Below are 18035 nucleotides of genomic sequence, written 5' to 3' on the forward strand. Positions count from 1 at the left end.
TTACAACATTCTTAGTCTTAGCATCAGAACTTTCTTATATTGAACATAAACTCAGGATCCATACTACAATCACATAATAGCAATACAAGAATCCAGTACCATTACAGCATGGGAAACACAGGTTACCACTCCATTATCCGTCTTCATTTCAGTGACATAATTATTCCAGCATATCCATAATTCCACATAGTAGAGTTCATTACAAAGACTAAGAATTAGCAGGCACAAACTTCAGTGAAATGCTGTTGACACAATGGCGTTCATCGGTGGGTGTTGGAAATCCTTCGCCTTTAAAGACGTGACCAAGATGCCCTCCACAAGCAGCGCATGTTATTTCAATCCTCCTTCCATCAGGGTCCGGCTGGTGACACAATACATTTTTATCAACTTGTGATTGTAACTCACATTGCCGATGGAGTTTTAATAGTAACATCTAGTACAAAGTGGTGCAGACAAGTCAACATAAGAACAAAGTAAACTCACAGTGCGGTTTATGGCTCCAGGAAGGCCCTCAAAGAAAGCTGGCCAACCGCAACCAGAATTGAATTTTGTAGTGGATTTGTAGAGAGGAGTCCCGCAACCTGCGCAGTTGTACACTCCCTCGCCAAAGAACTTGTCATATTCTCCTGTTCCAGGATACCTGGAAAATGCAAACAATATTTTCTTTTCAGCACGAAAGCAAATCCCCATCTTGAGTATTCTAAGATATCATAATTAATTGTTCATTCAGGTTTATTATGAACTGAACCTTCTATGAATCATTTCCTTACCATCTGTTTTTCTCAGTATCTGTTATCAGAATTCATAAATATTTGTATAGGACACACTACGTCTTTTAGGATGATCATTAACATATTAAGGAATACTTCGACTAGCTGCTGTGATCAAACAACCTAATCAGCATACTTTTGTCTTGAGAATAGTTTAATTTCAATGTATCCCTTAATTAGGCAATAATACCCAAGTAATCCTCATCTTCTTCATGAGCTGCTTCTTTAAGATGATTCAAGTTTTTCATACTGATAATAAAGGTTGTAATGCTCTGTATATGCAATGAAGCAATAAGTAAGAGAGTTAATAGGTGACTGTTAATTTTTATTTAAAAAAATAAAGAAAAAAAATCCATTGCTGGATAAAGGAAGAAAAGATAAAATTGACAACAATTTTGATGAATTTATGCAAAGAAATCAACACCAGTTGGCATGGTTAGATATCAATTATCATACACCTCCTGTTACTAACTCAAGTAAAAGCATTTAGTCTAAATTTCAGGTTAAATCGTGAAACAACAAGAACAGACTTCTTTGTCGCCATCAGTTAAGGCACACTTACATCCTCCATACATAAAACACAGAACTAACTGAAAATCAGGTATCAAGTTCTGAAGATAAAAGATTATTTTACTCAATTGTGTTTACCGTAGTACACGGGTCATAACATTGAGAAAAAAATTTTTTTTTTTCTTGATTCCTATTTTGAGTATCTTCACAGCTCAAAATGAAAAATATTCATCGTTACTACTCAAGTCGCCAAAAAAAAAAAATCATCATTACTACTCCAAAACTGTCCATTAAATTTGAAACTTTTATATCTACCAACTCAGGTAAAAATGCTCACATGAACTAAGCTTTTTAACACAAATTTTCATACAGACAAAACATCAAACACAGCGAAGTGGGTAGAGAGAAAGAATGTCATACTCGGTGCCCTTTTGCCTGAGGATCCGAAACTGTTCAGGGGAGAGAATGGCGCGCCACTCTTCTTCCGATTTCTGGACCGACCCAGGCGCATGTGAAGCCATGGCAACAACCCCAGCACGCAAACGGCGCCTCTGTTGCTGGTGAATTGAAAAGGCAGGAGTAACGGTTTTGGATGGGAGAAGTCTGAAGAGAGAGGTGGGAGGAGAATGAAGGGGTTGAAGGAGGTGGGAGATAATCGGTTTGGTGTTGGAAGAAGAAAGAGAGAGAGGTGTGGTTCTAAGAATATTGTTGAAGCTCATGATCTTGTTCATTCATGTGTCACCTAAACAACCACGGACCTCCATGGACAATACTTGCTATTGCAATGAAATTCAATGGCCCTACCTACACTCTAGAGAATTTATTTTTTTAATCTCTATTTTTTTTTTCATTTTTTTTTTTGCATTATATGGTAGTTAACTGAATAGCCCACTAATATATAGAAACAAAAAATGTATATTTACTTGAGTATCCGGTTGATACAACAAAGTTTGAAAGTAATTTCTTTTACCACAAAAAAAAAGTTTTAAAGTAATTTCTTGGAACATAAGAAGAAGTCCAATGACTAAAATAGAAAGTTTACGAAACAACTAGAATATCAGTCCATTTCTGTCAATTATATTGGGTCACAAAAAAAAGTCCAATAACACAAAAAAAATATTTTTCAAAAAATTATCACACATCTCTCCTTCTTCTCCCACTTTCATTAGTGTTATCTTTCTCTTTCTCTCCCACCCCAACACCCTCCATCGTGATTCACAGCACCATCGACTGTCGTCTTCCCTCCATTGTAACACGCAACCTCCTGCCATCGTAGCTCCCCCACTCGTGACGCACAGCACCTTTAACCATTGTGGCTCCCTCCTCGCATTGTATATTTCAGTCAAATGCTGCAGCTCTCTCTGTCCCGACATACTACAGCTCCCTCCCTCGCAACGCGCCGCTCGGCCGATCACCACAGCTCCTTCTTCATGTCACGCATCCCTGCTGATTCACAGTGTCGTTACCGCCACAACTCCCTCCGTCCCAACATACTGTGGCTCCCTCCTTCGCGTCGCGCATCCTGATGATTCGTAGCGTCGCCGATCACCGCAATGCTTGTCGCAACGCGTTTCTTTTTTTGTTTTTTTTCTTTAACTATTTTTTCGGATTTTTTTATGTGGTTTTAAATTTTTTTTTTATGATTTTTTATGTAGATTATTGGATATTTCTTTCTTAAGTTTTGGGATGTTTCTTTTGGGGGTGTGCTTATGTTTTGTTTTGTTTTTAACTGTTTTTTAGATGGTTTTTTTTATTAATAGATGTTTTTTTATATGGTATTGGATTTTTTTAAGTAAATAGGTAATTTGTTTTATGTGGGATATTGAATTTTTTTTTATATTTTGATTTTTTTTCGTGAAAAAAATAAATGACCCATGTTTCTTAATTTGTTATCTAGCGAGATTGTTTCTAAAATTAATACTATGTGTTCATACCCTGACCCAACGATAAGGCCTAGGTACAAATAAAAGGCCCAATCCGAAGGGTTGAGCCTCACCTAGCACCGACCTTCCTCCTGGGAAGTCGGTTCTTATTACGACTTATCCTAAAGAAGTCGGGGACGAGGTTTAGCTGGCAGATAATCACTCGTTTAAATGAGTAACTGCCCCTAGAATCTCTCTAACCACTTCCAGGAGCCATATCTCAACCTCCCTAAGATAAAGGGACGGTTATCACCCTAAAAAAGTGGCACTACTTCAACGGTGGTTATTGGTTCACCACTATAAATACACTGACACCTCTCAGGTATCTCTAAGTCCCAATACTCTTTAGACCTGCTCACACCCTTGCTGACTTAGGCATCAGAGTGTCTTTGCAGGTACCACCCCCCATTCGTTCATACTCACAAGTCGGACGGAGGCCCTCAAGGCGCAGACCCGCTCAAAGGCTTCCTTCCTCAGACGATTGGGCCAACCCAGTGAGTCCAGCCCAATAATCTCCGGTTACCCATCGTAACATTGGCGCCGTTGCCGGAGAACCGAGAGATCAACTAGTGATGGCGGACAGATCCCCCGAAGAGGGTCATGTGGAATCAAATTCCGAACAAGAGAATCTGGATACCGGAAACAATGACGCAGACCTGACCCTCCACCAGGGAACCAACGATCAGCATAGAGAAGGTACCTCCGGAGTCAAAAATCCGAAGGTGAACTCCTCAGAAGGGCACGAATCGGAGAAGGACGGACAGTCCCATGCAACTGAACTTATGGAACTAGTCCACGTCCACCAAAGCCGCCTGAAACAATTGGAACAGGAGCGGGAGCGACAAAGGGAGACGGAAAAGAACCTAAAGGAGGAGATGGAACGACGAAAGGAGTTAGAAAGAAAACTCTTGAAGTTGGAATCCTCCCTCAAAGGTCGGAACTCCCGCGACGAGCGAGAAGAGTCGCCCCTAGGAGGGGAGGATCCCTTCAGCGAGGACATAATGAGGGCAAAGGTTCCGAGGAACTTTAAAAGCCCTGATATGGACCTCTATGACGGAACCACGGATCTAAAGCATCACTTAAGCAATTTCAAAAGTCGAATGTATCTGGCTGATGCTTCTGACGCTACGCAATGCAAAGCTTTCCCGACAACCTTGTCGAAAGCGGCGATGAAGTGGTTCGACAGCCTCCCTCCGAGGTCTGTCACCAGTTTTGAAGACCTCTCAAGGAAGTTTTAGATGAGGTTCTCTATCCAGAAGGACAAAGTAAAACATGCACCAAGCCTCCTGGGGATAAAGCAGGAGGTCGGAGAATCCTTACGAGCCTATATGGAAAGGTTCAACAAAGCATGTTTAGAAATCCAAGACCTGCCCACCGAGGCAGTCATAATGGGGTTAGTCAATGGGTTTAGGGAAGGTCCCTTCTCACAGTCCATATCTAAAAGACACCCCAGCTCCTTAAGTGATGTACAGGAAAGAGCTGAAAAATATATCAACATGGAAGAAAATGCTAGACTGAGAGATTCGAGTTGGCGACTTGGGCATTTCCCCTCAGCAAAAGAGAGGGAGAGGGAACCCAAGAAGAAGGAAGAACTTGGTCTTGATAAACCAAGGAAATATCACTCTTATACTCCTCTAAAGGTTTCCATAGTGGATGTATACAGAGAGATTTGCAATACTGAAAAGCTGCCACCTCCCAGGCCCATTAAAAATAAAAAAGGGGGGAGTCGCAGCAACTACTGTGAGTACCATAAAATATATGGTCACTCGACAAATGACTGTTACGACCTTAAAAATGTGATAGAAAAGCTGGCTAGAGAAGGCCGGCTCGACAGATATCTCATAGAAAGGTCGGACGGTCATGGGAAGAGAAAGCGAGACGATATGGATAAAAGAGACCCACCACCGCAGACTCCAGAGAGACATATCCATATGATCTCAGGAGGATTCGCGGGAGGGGGACTCACCAAGTCCTCTCGCAAAAGACATCTCAAGCGGGTCTACCAGGTCGGAGGAGAGTCTTCCGACCTCCCCACCATTTCATTCACAAGAGAAGATGGGCAAGGAATAATCCCTGGGCATGATGACCCAGTGGTAATTACTATGACCCTAGCCAATGCCCATCTCCACAGAACCCTAGTAGATCAAAGGAGCTCAGCGGACATCCTTTTCAAGCCCGCTTTTGACAAACTAGGGTTGGAGGAGAAAGAATTAAGAGCCTACCCCGACACTTTGTACGGACTAGGCGACACACCAATAAGACCGCTAGGATTTCTACCCCTACACAGTACCTTTGGAAAAGGGAAAAAATCCAAAACTCTGAGTATAGACTTCATAGTCATCGATGTAGGGTCAGCATATAATGCTTTGATCGGCAGAGCTACCCTTAATCGACTCGGAGCGGTGGTGTCAACTCCGCACCTTTGCATGAAATTTCCGACCCCAGCAGGAATAGCAACGGTGAGGGGAGATCAAAAGTTGGCAAGAAAGTGCTACAATGAAAGCCTGAACCTGAGGGAAAAAGGCAAAGAAGTCCACACCATAGAGTTCGGCGGTACAAGGGCCCGAGAAGAGCTGCGACCACAGCCGGGAGGAAAAACTGAAGAAATACAGGTCGGCAAAGAGGAAGGAAAAAACACCAACATAGGAGCCAACCTAGGGGAAACCCTAAAGCAAGGGTTGATTAAGCTCCTAAGAGATAATTCCGACCTCTTTGCCTGGAAAGCCTTTGACATGCCCGGGATAGACCCCGAGCTTATGTTCCACAAGCTCTCGGTATACCCAGGGTCCTGACCTGTACAACAGAGAAGACGCAAGCTCGGCCCAGAACGAGCCCTAGCAGTGGAAGAGCAAGTGCAGGCACTCCTAGAAGCCGGCTTCATCAAAGAATTCAAATATCCAACATGGCTAGCAAATGTAGTTCTAGTCAAGAAGCAAAACGGCAAATGGAGAATGTGTGTCGACTATACCGACTTAAATAAGGCATGTCCCAAAGACCCTTACCCACTACCAAGTATTGATACCCTAGTAGACTCCAGCTCGGGATATCAATACTTTTCGTTCATGGATGCCTACTCGGGGTATAACCAAATTAAATCCCGATGTATGAGCCAGACCAGGAGAAAACATCATTCATCACGCCCAGAGCAAATTTTTGCTATGTGGTCATGCCATTTGGATTAAAAAATGCGGGAGCCACATACCAAAGGCTGATGAACAAAGTGTTTGCTCCCCACCTTGGGAGCTTAATGAAAGTTTATGTAGACGACATGCTGGTGAAAACCAAGAAAGAGGCCGACCTCTTAACAGACCTCTCGCAAGTATTTGACACCATAAGGTCACACGGGATGAGGCTAAATCCCACAAAGTGTACCTTCGCGGTGGAAGCTGGAAAATTTCTAGGGTTTATGCTGACACAAAGGGGGATCGAAGCAAATCCCGATAAGTGTAGAGCTATCCTGGAAATGAAAAGCCCGACTTGCTTAAGAGAGGTCCAGCAGCTAAACGGCCGACTTGCAGCCCTCTCCAGATTTTTGGCAGGATTAGCACTAAAATCCCTTCCACTGTTCTCCTTATTGAGAAAGGGATGTCAGTTCGAGTGGACTCCTGAATGTGAAGAGGCGTTCCAGGAGTTCAAAAGATTCTTGAGTCAACCTCCGGTTCTGACCCGACCTGTAGTTAGAGAAGACCTCGTCCTATACTTATCTGTAGCGGACAAGGCGGTCGCGTCAGCCCTGATAAGAGAAGACGAGGTCGGTCAGCATCCGGTGTATTTCATCAGTAAAGTTCTACAAGAACCCGAGCTAAGGTACCACAAACTAGAGAAGTTTGCCTACTCCTTAGTGGTAGCCTCACGAAGGCTACGGCCTTACTTTCAAGCTCATACAATAAGAGTCCGCACGAACCAACCCATGAAGCAAATCCTCCAAAAGACGGATATTGTAGGGAGAATGGTTCAATGGGCAATAGAGCTCTCCAAGTTCGACTTAAGGTATGAAACTCGGACGGCAATTAAAGCCCAATGCCTTACCGACTTCCTAGCAGAATGTGCAGGAGAGCAAGAGGAAAAGCCAACTTCATGGGAACTCTATGTAGATGGATCCTCAAATAAGACAGGAAGCAGTGCAGGCATAATATTAGTGGACGGAAGGGGAACCCAAATAGAGGTTTCCCTCAAATTTGAATTCCCAGCTTCAAATAATCAGGCAGAATATGAAGCCCTAATTGCTGGATTAAAGTTGGCAGAAGAAATCGGTGCAACAAAAGTGATGATATATAGCGATTCCCAAGTAGTGACCTCCCAGATAAACGGAGAGTATCAGGCAAAAGACCCAAATATGAAGAGATACTTGGAAAAAATTTTGGAGTACCTCGGGCGCTTTGCAGAAACCGAGGTCAAACACATAACTCGGGATCTCAATAGCAGAGCAGACGCCCTCTCCAAGTTAGCAAGTACCAAGCTAGGAGGGAATAATAGAAGCCTGATCCAGGAAACTCTCCAGGAACCTTCCGTGGTAAAAACAGAAGAAAGGCAAGTGGTCCTTGAGGTAACCGGATTAAACCTCGGATGGATGAACCCCTTGGTCGAATATATGAAATTCGACATCCTCCCCAAGGAGGAAAAAGAGGCTAAGAAAATTCGGAGGAAAGCACAACACTATACTCTGGTGAAAAATATTCTCTATAGAAGAGGGATATCAACACCATTGTTAAAGTGCGTACCGACCTCGAGAACCACCGAGGTATTAGAGGAGGTTCACAGTGGGATTTGCGGAAATCATCTCGGAGCCAGGTCGCTTGCCAGAAAAGTAATCCGAGCTGGATTCTATTGGCCGACCTTGCAGAGAGATGCCAAAGAATTTGTGAAAAAATGTCAACCATGCCAAATGCATGCAAATTTCCACGTGGCTCCCCCTGAAGAACTAATCAGTATAACTTTCCCATGGCCCTTTGCAAAATGGGGGATGGACCTGTTAGGCCCTTTCCCCCAGGCCCCGGGACAAGTCAAATTCTTGATTGTGGGAATAGACTACTTCACAAAATGGATAGAAGCAAAACCACTGGCTACCATCACAGCCCAAAGAAGTCGGAGGTTCCTCTACAAGAATATCATCACAAGATATGGGATACCATATTCCATCACTACAGATAATGGAACCCAGTTCGCCGACTCTACCTTCAGAAGCCTGGTGGCCAGTATGAAGATTAAACACCAGTTCACCTCGGTGGAGCATCCGCAAGCAAATGGACAAGCCGAGGCAGCCAACAAAGTCATACTGGCAGGGTTGAAGAAAAGGCTACAAGATGCAAAAGAAGCCTGGGCTGAGGAGCTCCCACAAGTGTTATGGGCTTACAGGACAACGCCCCAATCCGCCACTGGAGAAACGCCCTTCCGATTAGTCTATGGCGTAGAAGCCATGACACCAATAGAAATCAGCGAACAAAGTCCAAGGGTGATTCTCCACGATGAGATCGGAAACATACAGGGACATAAAGAGGAGCTCGATTTGCTCCCCGAAGTCCGAGAAGAAGCCCAGATAAGAGAAGCAGCGCTGAAGCAAAGGATGACTACAAGATACAACAAAAAAGTCATTCGAAGAACCTTCACCCCAAATGACTTGGTCTTGATCAGAAACGACATTGGAGTTAACAAATCAGGGGAAGAAAAACTCGCTGCTAGTTGGAAGGGACCATACAAAATGAATGAGGTCTTAGGAAAAGGTTATTATAAAGTGACCGACCTGAATGGCACCGAGTTACCAAGGTCGTGGCATGCTTGTAACATGAAAAGGTACTATAGTTAAAAGCGAACTCTACTCCTTGATGTACTCTTTTCCCAGCTTCATGATTTTTTCCCAAAGTCAAAGGGTTTTTTCTAGAGAAGGGTTTTTAACGAGGCATCATAGTAGAGGCTAAGGGAAAATAAGCTGTCAGAAGCCCTTAGTAGCAGTAAGGTACCTCCTCAATAAATAAAGATCTTTTTTACAATATCTCTTATAAATTCCTTCTTGCTTTTTTCTTTCTACGAAACGCGCCGACTTAAGCTCGATAAAACGTGAAAATCCTATGAACCGACCTAGATGGTCGTCAGGATGAAACGACAAGGTACAAGTCGGTGTAAAGAGGTTATAAAAGTCGATGGTAAGAGACTCGGAAATACACCGACTCATAAGTCGAAGTGAAAATCCGAGTAGAAAGGAAAACACATCGCAAAAATAACCTAAGTCATAGGAACTCAACAAATCACAAAGTTGAGTATAAGGAATAGCAAGAGAGATCGAAAACCTATTAAAGCGTAAGTACTGTCCTGAAGCCCTTAGAGAAAAGGAACCCAAAAGGACAGACAGCCAGGAGAAAGGTTTTCAAAACTGAGAAGATCAAAAATGGTTTTTTCCAAAAAAATTAAAATCAGAAAAGCATACACGCAAAAGATAACTAAAAACCCTTATCCAAAAAAAGGGTATTTCTTTTTTCAAAAACTTAAAACCCTTATCCAAAAAAGGGTACTTATAAATATTTTCTTGACGGCCTTAAAAGGCCAGAGAAATGTTAAGTTATCATCACCACCAACAAACAAAAAAGAGTTTAAAAAATGAGGGACCCACAGGCCGGGCCCCTATATAGCTAATAAATCTTTAAAGAGGAGTAGACGGATCACCACCAGAGTCGGGAAGAGAAGTCGGAGCGCCACCAGAACCAGGGAGAGAGGCATCCATAGGAGATGGAGAGGAAGTCGGAGGAACCTTTGAAGAGCTCGGAGCATCCTTTGAGCGAGGAGGGGACTCAATAATCCTCTGCCCCCGAGTCTTCAAGTCTGACTCAGAAATAACTTGGGGGGCAGAAGGAGACACTATAGCATCAATGACGACCTTGTCAGGATACAAAGGAGAGAGATCCAAGCCAGGAGCAATGACTCCGACTTGCTCCTTAAAAATCCTCCAGGCCTCTTCAGATCCCTCGGCAATAGAGTCCTCCAACTCGGCATAGGCAGTCCGAGCATTCAGCAGATCTTTTTTCACAACCACAAGGTCCTCAAAAAGGCTTGAATAGCTCTCCTGCGCTTTCAGCCTTAAACCGACCTCCATGTTGCACTGGGCCTGCAACTTGCTCTCCCTCTCCTGGAGACCCTTCCTCTCCTCCTCTAGTTTGGCGACCTCCTCCTTCAACTTCTTCTCATGTTCTTGATATAAAAGAAGTCTCTCCTCCAACTCTTTAGCCCTGGAGGACGAACCAAGAGAGCTAAGAGGAGTCTTCTCGAAAATATCAAGAAATTTGGTGCACACCGCCGCCGCCCTAATACTCTCCTGAGCCAGAATAGTGAGGTGGTTCTGGATAGAAACATCGTCCAAGCCTATACGGGCATGAGGATAGATGTACTTCTGGATAAATTCAGGGGCATCCACCTTAGCTTCACCCTCGAAAGAAGAGCTAGGCTCTAAAGCCTTGCGCTTCTTCCTTTCAGGCTCAGGGGAGGATCGGGGGGAGGGGACGGCTGAGAAGGAGCAGAAAAGGAGATAACAATAGGTTCAGAAGGGGTCCCCAAACTACGGGAAGAAGAGGAAGGAGGAGGAAGAGAGGAGCTAGTTACCCTGACGCCACCGGTCCTGGCGTGAGACCTTGCCTTAGCCTCCTGAACCCTTTGATAAGACTCATTTGAATTCTTCCTCGCCATCTCTGCAAAAGAGAAACAATTAGTAAAACAAGTCGGTAACTACAAAGTCGGTAACCACAAGTCAGAAACAAAGTGGATAAGTAAAAGCTACCTAGTTGCGACTGGACGAAGGATGGCGCCCCCTGGAGAAATTTTTTAGTGTCCAAATATGGGGCCCTCCCCCACACTTCTCGGAGGAACCCCACAATGGCTGCCTCCACTTCGTCCAGGTCATCCAGACCATATTTCTCACAGGGGGAGGCCTCCAGCCAGTATAGAGGAAAGCGAGGAGAAGAATTCTCATCCAAGAAAAAGGGGTGGTGACCCTCTACAGCTTGCACTTTGAAAAAATAATTTTTGAAGTCATGGAAAGACTCATCAAAAAGGGTGAAGACCCTCCGACCTTGTATAGCCCGGAAGGACACCCATTGTTGTTTATTATTTTGCCCACTGAAGGGCTTAGTCATATGGAAGAGAAAAAAGAAAATCCTCAGGGAAGTCGGAAAGTCTAAAGCATGGCTGACAAATTGATAAATTTTCAGAAAACCCCAGGAATTGGGATGAAGCTGGGTAGGTGCAACACGGCAGTGGCGTAAAACATCAATCTCAAAGTCGGAAAAGGGAAGGAAAACGCCCAGGCGGGTAAGCATGCTCTCATACATGAAAAAGAAATGAGGGGCTGCCTCCGAAGCCCTCCCAAAACAGACCCAGTCTTCTGGACCCGGGGCAAGTAGTTCATACTTCGGCTCATCCTCATCAGAGGTGCAGAGCCGGTGACGAGTGCGAAGATCAGTAAGAAAATCAGTGTCGACCCAAGGTTCCTCCCCCAGGACTGTGACATCAACCCACTGAGCAAGACTTTCAACAGAAGACATTTTCTTTCTTTTAAAAAGGGTTTTGGTAAAGCCTACAAAGGAAAAAGAAAAGAAAATAAAAAACATGGTCTCTAAGGGGGAAGTACGGAATCAAACAGAAACCTACGAATCAACCTATCCACCCAAAAAATAAAAGCATGCAAACTGAAAGCATGTTGCAAAAGAAGAAGAAGAAAAATCTAACCTTTATCTGAAAAAGGTTGGAGGAAGTGAAAGCCTTCAAACGCAAGAATGCTGCACGAACAGGTGAAGAGGAAATTTGAAAAATCGCAGAAACGAAACAATGAAAGAGAGGGAAAGTATTTATAAACACGTTAGGGGCATAATGGTAAAATGGGGCAGTCATTAATGGGTGCACCGTTACCAAGGTAATCAATACCTACGCGAACCTCTAACAGACGCAACGTTTGATTAGACGTAACTGTGAAAAATAAAAAATAACGAAAGTCACGTCGGTTCCAAACAAACACGTCGGTTCCCTCCCAAGTCGGCTACGTTCCCGAGTAGATTACTCGAACCCAAAATCTTAAAAGAAATTGGGCTCGAGTAGGGGCACTGTTCATACCCTGGCCCAACGATAAGGCCCAGGTACAAATAAAAGGCCCAATCCAAAGGGTTGAGCCTCACCTAGCACCGACCTTCCTCCTGGGAAGTCGGTTCTTATTACGACTTATCCTAAAGAAGTCGGGGACGAGGTTTAGCTGGCAGATAATCACTCGTTTAAATGAGTAACTGTCCCTAGAATCTCTCTAACCACTTCCAGGAGCCATATCTCAACCTCCCTAAGATAAAGGGACGGTTATCACCCTAAAAAAGTGGCACTACTTCAACCGTGGTTATTGGTTCACCACTATAAATACACTAACACCTCTCAGGTATCTCTAAGTCCCAATACTCTTTAGACCTGCTCACACCCTTGCTGACTTAGGCATCGGAGTGTCTTTGCAGGTACCACCCCCATTCGTTCATACTCACAAGTCAGACGGAGGCCCTCAAGGCGCAGACCCGCTCAAAGACTTCCTTCCTCAGACGATTAGGCCAACCCAGCGAGTCCAGCCCAATAATCTCCGGTTACCCATCGTATCACTATGTACTAAAATTGTGTTTGAAATTTCTATTATACCAAAAGCATTCTTAAAAATTGGCCAACATGATCTACCTTGGTTCTTGTTTATTTTTTTATTAACGACTTATGATTGTAATTTAATAACGTAGATTGTTAGGATTTAAATGATAGTTAATTAAATAACTCACTAATGTATTATGAAAATTTTATGTTTACTTGAGTATGACATTGATTAGGATAAAGTTTTAAAATAATTTGAAATTTACATCATACACAAAAGTTGTGTTTGTGATTCGCATTACACAAAAAAAAAAAAAAAACATTTTTGAAATTGGTTAACATGACATACTTTAGGTTTTGAATCATTTGTTGGGTATATGAAGATGGTAAAATGACAAAATTTTATATTTATACAGTGATTTTAAAGTATGATTAGATCGCTTTTTTTAGAGAGATATTAGTCCCCACACTTTGTTGCTATAGAATTGATGACAATACTCTCCCAAGATACAATGAAACTTAAGAATTTCTTAATTAGCAATAGTAAAAAATTTTCAACTCTCTTGAACAAAGAAAATCTTTTAATAGTTAATTAAAATGTACACTTAGTACTTGTATATCTGAAATAATGGATAAGGACTTATTTATGCATATTGCTCGTAACAATTATGATTAGTTATGTATACAAATGGTTGTGTCTTTTCTATTGCCAATAGATACAATATTTTGAACATACGCAATTCTTAGGTAGCGTTTGTTATGAGGTACTGAGATAGAGACTAAGAGACTAAGACTCATCATCATGTTTGTTAGTTTAGAGACTGGTACTAAAATTTCTATCTCTGTCCCTAAAATTTTAGTATTTCAGTACCTCCCAAAAAATAGGGACACAGGGGACTAAAATTTTTAGAGATAGAGACTGAAACTTTAATAACATTTTATACCTAAAATATCCTCATTTCAATTAATTAATTCTAATTTTACCCTTTGTACAAATTAAATTAAAGTTTCATTCTTGTTTCAATTTTTGTCCCTCACTTTGCACCAAACGGAATACTGAGATTTATTTCAATCTCTGTCTCTTAGTCTCTATCTCTCAGTCTCAGTTTTTCTATCTCTATCTCTCCACCAAACGCTACCTTAGAGACGATGATATGAATTAAAAAAACATGCATTTTGAAAACTTTAAGGAGAGTTCGGGAGAGAGTAAGGCGAACTCTATAAAAATTATAGAGTTCGGGGGTAAGGCGAACTTGCTATTTTTGATAGAGTTCGCTGGGGTCCGACAAACTTACCAAATACAAAAAAATCGTATTTGGAGAATTAAAGTCCAAAAATCGTGTTTGAGAAAATAATAAAATTTTTTATTTTATTTAAAAAAAAATCAAAATTAAAAGTTATAGTTTATATTTGAAATCTCTGATACAAAAAAAATCATTAGCGTTGATTTTTTTATGAATAATTTTATTATTTTTTAATTTCAGTCGTTGATCGTTAATAAGACGATTTTTAACCTTTTTTTTTACATTCTCCCTCTTCGATTCATTTAAATCGTATATAGTGATTTTAATGTAAATCGTTATTAGTCCTATATGCGTGCATAAAATACTCATATTCTTATTTTTCGTATTATATGTATCTAATAGTCATATTAAAAATATTATTATATTATATATTGTTCATATGCTGGCCCAACGCTAAGACCTAAGTCTAAATAAAATGCTCAATCCAAAGATTAGCTTTTACTCGACACCGACCTCCTCTCAAGAAGTTGGATCTAACACAGACTTGCCCTAAGGAAGTCGGGATCAAAGATTAGCTAGCAGATAACCCTTATTCAAATAAGTAACTGTCCCTAAAATCTCTCAACCCACTTCCAGGGGCTGTATCTCAACTTCCCTAAGATAAAGGGACAGTTATCCACCTAAAAGGGTGGAACTACTCCAGCGGTGGTTATTAGTTCACCACTATAAATACACTGACACCCCTCAGGTATCTCTAAGTTCTAATATTCTATAAACTTGTAAAATCCTTTGCTAACTTAGGCATCGGAGTGTCTTTGCAGGTACCACCCCCCATTCTTTCACATACACAAGTCGGACGGCAGCTCCCAGACGTGAGTCTAGTCAGAGACTACCTCCACTCCACACGTGGGCCAGTCTTACAAGCCCAACCCATTAACTACAGGTTACCTACGTAACATTGGCGCCGTTGCCGTGGACCTGGAGATCAACCCATGATGGCAGACGAATTCAGCGAGGATGGAAACACAGCTTCTGACTCTGAGCAAGAGAATCATGACGTTGGCCATAACGACAGAGCGATAGTCACTTACCAAGGGGTGACCAACCAGAACAAAGAAGACCCCTCAGGGGTAAAAGACCCAAAGGAGAACCCCTCTAAGGGACATGAATCAGGAAAGGAAGGGCAGCCCCATGCGACCGACTTCATGGGTTTGTTCCATGGCCATCAGGGGCGCCTGAAGCAGTTGGAGCAAGAGCTGGAACGACAGCGAGAGGCAGAGAGAAATTTGAGGAACGAGATGGAGTGACGAAAGGAGCTTGAGGAAAAACTCCTAAGGCTAGAATCCGCTATTAAAGCTCGGAACTCTTGCAGTGACTGAGAAGACTCTCGCTTGGGAGGAGAAGATCCGTTCAGTGAGGACATTATGAGGGCAAAAGTACCAAGAAACTTTAAAAGCCCTGATATAGACCTCTACGACGGAACCACGGATCAAAAGCATCATTTAAGTAATTTTAAAAGTCGAACGTACCTAGCCGACGCTTCTGATACTACTCGCTGCAAGGCTTTTCCAACAACCCTTACTAAAGCAGCGATGAAGTGGTTCGATAGCCTCCCCCCAAGGTCGGTCACTAGTTTTGATGACCTCTCGCGTAAGTTCCTCATGCAATTTTCAATCCAAAAGGACAAGGTAAAGCACGCACCGAGCCTCCTGGGAGTAAAACAGGAGGTCGGAGAACCTTTAAGGGATTACATGGAAAGGTTCAACAAAGCATGCTTGGAAATTCAAGACCTGCCCACGGAGGCAGTAATCATGGGCCTAGTGAATGAACTCCGAGAAGGCCCCTTCTCCCAGTCCATCTCGAAAAGGCACCCCACCTCCCTGAGTGATGTACAAGAGAGAGCCGAGAAGTACATCAACATGGAGGAAAACGCCAGGCTCCGAGAGCCAAGTTGGCGACCTGGGCACTTTCACTCATCAAAAGAGAAAGAAAAAGAGTCCAAGAAGAAAGAGGAAGTCGGCCCTGAAAGGCCTAGGAGATATCACTTCTATACTCCTCTCCAAGTATCCCTAGTAGATGTATACAGAAAAATTTGGCATACCGAAAGGCTACCTCCCCCTAGGCCCATCAAAAATAAAAAGGGAGGGAGTCGTGGCGACTACTGTGAGTACCATAAGTTATATGGTCACTCAACAAATGCTTGTTACGACCTCAAAAATGTGGTAGAAAAACTGGCCAGAGAAGGTCGGTTGGACAGATATCTCATGGAAAGGTCGAACTATCATGGCAAAAGGAAGCGAGGTGATGAGGACCGAAGAGACCCATCACCACAAACCCCAGAAAGACATGTACACATGATCTCAGGAGGGTTTGCTGGAGGTGGCCTCACAAAGTCATCTCGAAAAAGACACCTAAAAGAAGTCTACCAAGTCGGGGGTGAAACTCCCGACCTTCCAACCATCTCCTTCACTAAAGAAGACGGGCAAGGAATCATTTCTGGACATGACGATCCAGTGGTGATAACCATGATCCTTGCCAATGCCTATCTACACAGAACCCTGGTAGATCAGGAGAGCTCGGCCGATATCCTGTTCAAACCAGCATTTGATAAGCTGGAGTTGGATGAAAAGGAATTAAGAGTTTACCCTGACACCTTATATGGGTTGGGAGACACGCCAATAAAGCCACTGGGATTCATACCCCCTACACACAACTTTCGGAAAAGGGGCAAAGTCCAAAATTCTGAGCATCGACTTTATAGTCGTTGATGTGGGTTCAGCTTACAACGCCCTGATAGGTAGAACCACCCTAAATTGGCTCGGAGCAGTGGTGTTTTCACTCCCCACCTTTGCATGAAATTTCCAACACTAGAGGGAATTGCAACCATTAGGGGAGAGCAGAAATTGGTGAGAAAATGCTACAATGAAAGCCTAAACCTAAGAGGAAAGGGTAAGGAGGTGCACACCACTGAGCTCGGAGGAATCAAGGCTAAAGAAGAGTTGCGACCACAACGCGGAGGAAAAACTGAGGAGGTACAGGTTGGAAAAGAGGAAGGAAAAAACACCTACATAGGAGCCAACCTGAAAGAAGATTTGAAGCAGAAGCTTATAAGGCTCCTACGAGAGAATTCCGACCTCTTCACATGGAAAGCCTCCGACATGCCAAGGATAGATCCCGAACTCATGTCACATAAACTATCGGTATACCTCAGATCGCGACCTGTTCAGCAAAGAAGGCAGAAGCTCGGACCTGAACGAGCTCAAGTAGTAGAAGAGCAAGTAAAAGCCCTCCTAGAAGCCGGCTTCATCAAAGAGGTCAAATATCCGGCATGGCTTGCGAATGTGGTGCTGGTCAAAAAGCAAAACGGCAAGTGCAGGATGTGCATCGATTACACTGACCTGAACAAGGCGTGTCCTAAAGACGCATATCCACTCCCCAACATTGATACCTGTTCCGAGGGTTACCTGAAACTGTAGGTCGATCTTGGTCGAGATCTCCTGTGCTGGTCGGAGATGACGTGTTCGGCCTGTGGGTGGTGGCCGGAGCTGTCGTGTCCGACTTGTGGGACTGACTGCACTGCTGATCTTTCGTCACCGGAGGGTGGGGGGTACCTGCAAGAGACTCCGATGCTTAAGTTAGCATGGGTATTAAACAGGTTTTTAGTATGAGTATTTATAATGATTGTAGGCTGACCTTCTTAGATAAGATAAGTTATTTTATCTTTGGGTGAGGTCAACTTATCTTCAAGGGAACTGCCCTTATTTCTATAGGCTTGAGCTACCTTCTAGTCGGAGACTATCTCCACTCTACACATAGACCAATCTTACAAGTCCAACCTATTAACTACAGGTTACCCACGTAACATATATATACTAAAATTAATTATTAAACTTAATTATTAATATAAAATATATGTTAAAATATAAATATAAATTAAAAATAAATTAAATAATTAATAATTAATTTTAATAACTGATTTTGATGGATAAAAAATAATT

The 18035-nt window shown here is 42.8% G+C and overlaps 1 protein-coding gene across 1 annotated transcript; it reads right to left on the reverse strand.

Moving 5' to 3' along the window:
* Positions 1-17: 17 nt before the first annotated feature.
* Positions 18-2079, reverse strand: LOC107626275 (peptide methionine sulfoxide reductase B5). Its single transcript, XM_016329114.3, has 3 exons — positions 1701-2079; positions 484-640; positions 18-361 (listed from the first exon to the last, which is right to left on the reverse strand). The coding sequence occupies exons 1-3, from the start codon at positions 2009-2011 to the stop codon at positions 209-211; spliced, it is 621 nt and encodes a 206-aa protein (XP_016184600.1). The 5' UTR covers positions 2012-2079; the 3' UTR covers positions 18-208.
* Between the last annotated feature and the right edge of the window lie 15956 nt (positions 2080-18035).

This window comes from Arachis ipaensis, chromosome B2 (assembly GCF_059453495.1).
Source record: "Arachis ipaensis isolate K30076 ecotype BB chromosome B2, ASM5945349v1, whole genome shotgun sequence".
NCBI lineage: Eukaryota > Viridiplantae > Streptophyta > Magnoliopsida > Fabales > Fabaceae > Arachis > Arachis ipaensis.